Source organism: Notothenia coriiceps, unplaced genomic scaffold (genome assembly GCF_000735185.1).
Source record: "Notothenia coriiceps isolate Sejong01 unplaced genomic scaffold, NC01 NC01_scaffold00004105, whole genome shotgun sequence".
NCBI classification, from domain to species: Eukaryota; Metazoa; Chordata; class Actinopteri; order Perciformes; family Nototheniidae; genus Notothenia; species Notothenia coriiceps.
Window position 1 is genome coordinate 140,452 of NW_011336806.1, and position 4,258 is coordinate 144,709.

General features: G+C 39.3%; 1 protein-coding gene across 2 annotated transcripts in view; it reads left to right on the forward strand.

The window, feature by feature from the left end:
* Positions 1 to 618: 618 nt before the first annotated feature.
* LOC104942066 (uncharacterized) overlaps positions 619 to 4,258 on the forward strand; it is a 23,947-nt gene continuing 20,307 nt past the window's right edge. The window contains exons 1-5 of one of the 2 annotated variants that reach the window (XM_010767261.1): positions 619 to 797; positions 980 to 1,169; positions 1,590 to 1,664; positions 1,763 to 1,865; positions 3,071 to 3,174. In XM_010767261.1, coding sequence (XP_010765563.1) covers positions 632 to 797; positions 980 to 1,169; positions 1,590 to 1,664; positions 1,763 to 1,865; positions 3,071 to 3,174 — 638 coding nt within the window. In that variant the 5' untranslated portion in view covers positions 619 to 631. The remainder of the gene's footprint in view (positions 798 to 979; positions 1,170 to 1,589; positions 1,665 to 1,762; positions 1,866 to 3,070; positions 3,175 to 4,258) is intronic. The other variant, XM_010767262.1, reaches the window with a different exon arrangement.

Below are 4,258 nucleotides of genomic sequence, written 5' to 3' on the forward strand. Positions count from 1 at the left end.
TCTTTCAGTTTAAAAATATATATTGTTATTCCTATTTTTTTCCGATATGACGTAATATCTGAAATCTGGACCCACGGCCCTATCAGAAACGTTGCTATCAGAAACAATGCCCGACTGTTTTGGACGTAATATGGTCGGTGCATGTTTACATTAGCATCGCTAACACTCAGAGCTAACCTGTACTGGAGAGCATGTGTGTGAAGAAGCAGGAAATAAAAAGGAACTCACCTTGTGGTATAACCGGCAAGAGAGAAAGCCTTTGAGCTCCATACTGTTTCAGAAATAATCCTTGATAATCCCTGATATGGCGTTTCATCACGGCAGTATTTAGTTTAGACAGTAGCTACCGGGTCCCGCATGAGCTCAGCCCCCTCCTTTTTTCTTTTTTATAATTTTTTTTTTTTTTTGAAGCTTTATAGCCAAAATCAGCACTTTTGAAACAGGAAGTGAAATAGAGGGATATGAGGCATGGCTAGAATGGGGGATCTATTTGATATTTTGAGCAAAACACTTCATAGACATGTTTTTTATATATTTTTAATTTATATATCTGAGACCTATGCTATTGCCTAAAAATAGCATGATAGGTGACCTTTTTAAAGCTTGTTTTTGTGTCTCCATTCTTCAGGAGATGGGCTTCAGCTGGGCGCAGAGCTCCGAGGCGCTGAAGACACACGGCACGTTAGAGGAAGCTGTGGAAGCTCTGTTCGGGGGGGAAGACGGTAAACTCTGTCCTGGAGGTAAACGTCTGGAAATGTTTCCCACAGCTGGAAAGCAACTGTCACTACATTGTTCTGGTATTTAATACACTACAGAATATACAGTTATACATGTTTACATATTTATTTTAGTATAATGTGCACATTTTTATGTCTTTATTTTAATATAAATATTTCAATTTTATTCTAAAACTATCACTTAATCCAATTAACCCTGGGGATAAAAATGATTTGATCGACTCACCGTTGTCTCTCCTCAGATGTCGGGGCCAGTCGGGTGGACTTGGAGCCCCCTGTGGTGCAGGAGGAAGAAGACGACGATGAGGGCGAGTGGACCGTCCGCCAGGCAAACCGTCCCAGAATGCAACAGGTCAAGGAGTCTGATGCTTTTGGCCACAGCAGATCCAATTCTCAGTCGCCCACGCCTCATTCCAGGAATGCAATGAAACTGTAAGACTGCTTATCATTAACGTGTTAACGTGCTGAAGGAAGTTAACGTGGTTATTGTTCTTCTCTGTGTCGGTTTTACCGGTACTTTTCTAGTTATTGGTGTTTATTTTGTGCCTTGCTGTCAACAATTTCTCAATTTTGAAAAATAAAATAAAAGTCAGAAAACAATTTAAGTAATTTTTCTACAAGCTTTTTAAATAATTAAATATTATTATTAGGGTTCATAATGCCTGATACTAATATTTTGAATCCCTGCCCTTTTTTCCATTGTATTTGTGTAATGATTTTACATTATTAAAATGTATATTATTAAACTATTATAAATGTTCATATTGTTGTTTTTTAGATTTGGGTTTTCAGGATATTTTTGCTGACCCATAGTGCAAAATTATTTAAAATTCTCTTCTGTTTTGTATACAGAGATCTCATGTCTGTTTGGGTGGGATCCTTAGCTCCGACTGTCACCTACTCCACCCTGCACGACCTCTTCAGCCGGTAGGGACCCACCGCCTCCCTCAGCATTTCATTTAGCCCCGCAGCGATGATACCGTTTTCATCTCATGATCTCACACTCTCTCCCGTCTCTCCCTCAGAGCGGGGACGGTGTACAGCATCAAGATGCTCCTGGAGCAGCAGTGTGCCTTTGTGAACTACGCCAAAAAGGAAGACTGCGATCGAGCTATCCAGTGTATCAATGTATGTCACTTTTTGATTGATCCTTTATTGAGGTGTATAGCTGATGTGTCACTGATGAAGCAGCAGAATAAGCTCATGACATCGTGACATCTCTTGTTGTAAACCGTAATCTTTATTTAGAGAGTAGAATGACCTTTCCCCTGCAGAAAGTCAAAGTGTTTATCACATCGAACATTGACCTGAATCTCAAGCCAGAAAATTAAGGACTGGTTTTAGCAGGGAGGAGCGATATAGGATTTATCAGAGATCAAGATCCAATAGGCAGCAATACGTTGATGGTGAGAACACTCTCATGAGGGAAGTGTTTCTTGCCCGTCTTAGAGAAGCAACGGCACTAGCTGTTTCTTAACAAATTGTGAGTCCTGCTAAACTCATTTAAGATAGTTCAGTCAGACAACTCACGTGTTTCTTTAACACGTTTATTAGAAGCAGCATATAGTTGAGTTTGGCGTCTAGGCTCGGGCCTCATCACTCCACAGATATACACAGCACAATGAGTGATGATTAAATAACTAACCCCCCGAGCCTACAGGTGGAAGCTGGGGTGTTGGTGAGGCAGGCAAGCAGCAGCGACGTAGAAGTAGCTGCAGCAATAGCAGCAGCAGCAAGCAAAGCATAGAGAGAGATCTGGCAAGTTAAATAGAGCGGCATATTAGAAGACTCTGTTTGGTTGGTCGTAGAGTGGCAAGGGGCGTTATGTATGAATGCAGAATAAGTGCTCGAGTTGACTGCCTGAACTAGCTCGCAGGCTTCGCCCCATTTCAGGTGCCATTTTAAGAGTTTTAAGCACATTGTGGTGTTAATTGTGATATAAATGTGTGTATCATCTGATGGTTATGTATAACTTTAAAAAATAATTGCAGGTTCCCGAAGACAATTATATATTTTTATTTAAATGTATATCGTTTATTTTGTATTATTCTTATGTGTATATAAAGGTGTTGGCATGCAACATTTAGCAGGTTGTACAATAATCTAAGTAGAGCAGGAAGTCGGGGACTAAAGAAAAGCTTTGATTTTCTGTAATTTAAAGCTTTGACTGCCAACTTTTTTCTTTTTTAAAGTCAGTGTGCTTCTCTAAAACTCCAGCATTGTTTTCTCATTACACAAATCAACTCTGACATCAATCTTTTCAGTCATTTCTCATTGTCTTTTTGAAGCTGTGTGTGTGTTTTGGGCTAACTGTGTTGAATGTGTGTCTTCAGGGCCTGGTGGTAGAGGGCGCTCCGCTCTCTGTGAGATATCCCAACAGATTCACTGGACTCGGGGCTCCCAGATCAGCTGCCTCTGACCCCTACACACGCCTCGGGTAAGAGCACGCTGCTATTCTCCCTCACATCGATAGCTTCACTCTTTGGTTACAACTTTAGATTTTGACCTAATCGAGTGTAATAAAAAGTTTTATGCTTATATATTCTGCTTGAAGCTTGTTTCTATGATCAGCTGCAGATAAAGGCGTGGCTACTCTGATATTTCTAGTTTTGTACGATTTGCATAATTTAAATTCCACTGCTGGGCTGCGTAAGATTATTTCATACCTCATGGGATCCTTATTATTTTGTATTTTATTATATATGTTGCATTGTTGGAGGAGCTCAGGTCAGAATAATTTCATTGCCATTTCTACACTGTAGCTTTGTGGATATGACAATAAAACCTTTGGACCTTTGAATCCAAACATTTCCAATAACTCCAGAGCGTTGTCGAATCCAAAAGTCACCAATTATTCAATAAAGATAGATAATAGGATGTCTTTACTCTTGGAAATGATTACATCTAATGAAATATCCTGCTTCACACTATTTGAATTGGTGGTTAGTCTTTCAGAAACAACCTGTTTACTGGAGGGGGCGTTTTCTCATTGGAGGTCTAGCAGCTGTTGAATAGCACCATGAATGACTTTTAAAGATGGATTTTAGTCTGATAACCTTATTCAATATGACCACAGCCATTCAAAGGTTATTTCTTAATCTCAAAATAAGCTTTGTACAAAAATACTAAGTATTGTTGAGTTCATATTTGCTTATTTTTTTACAATAGTTGTATTGGTGAAAAGAAACCCTGTCTTGCAGATTATCTGATCTTCATGATTACTTACACTGAACAAAAATATAAATGCAACACTTTTGTTTTTGCTCCCATTTTTCATGAGATGAACTCAAAGATCTAAAACATTTTCTACATACACAAAATAACCATTTCTCTCAAATATTGTTCACAAATCTGAAAAAATCTGTGATAGTGAGCACTTCTCCTTTGCCGAGATAATCCATCCCGCCTCACAGGTGTGGCATATCAAGATGCTGATTAGACAGCATGATTATTGCACAGGTGTGCCTTAGGCTGGCCACAATAAAAGGCCACTCTGAAACGTGCATTTTTGCTTTACTGGG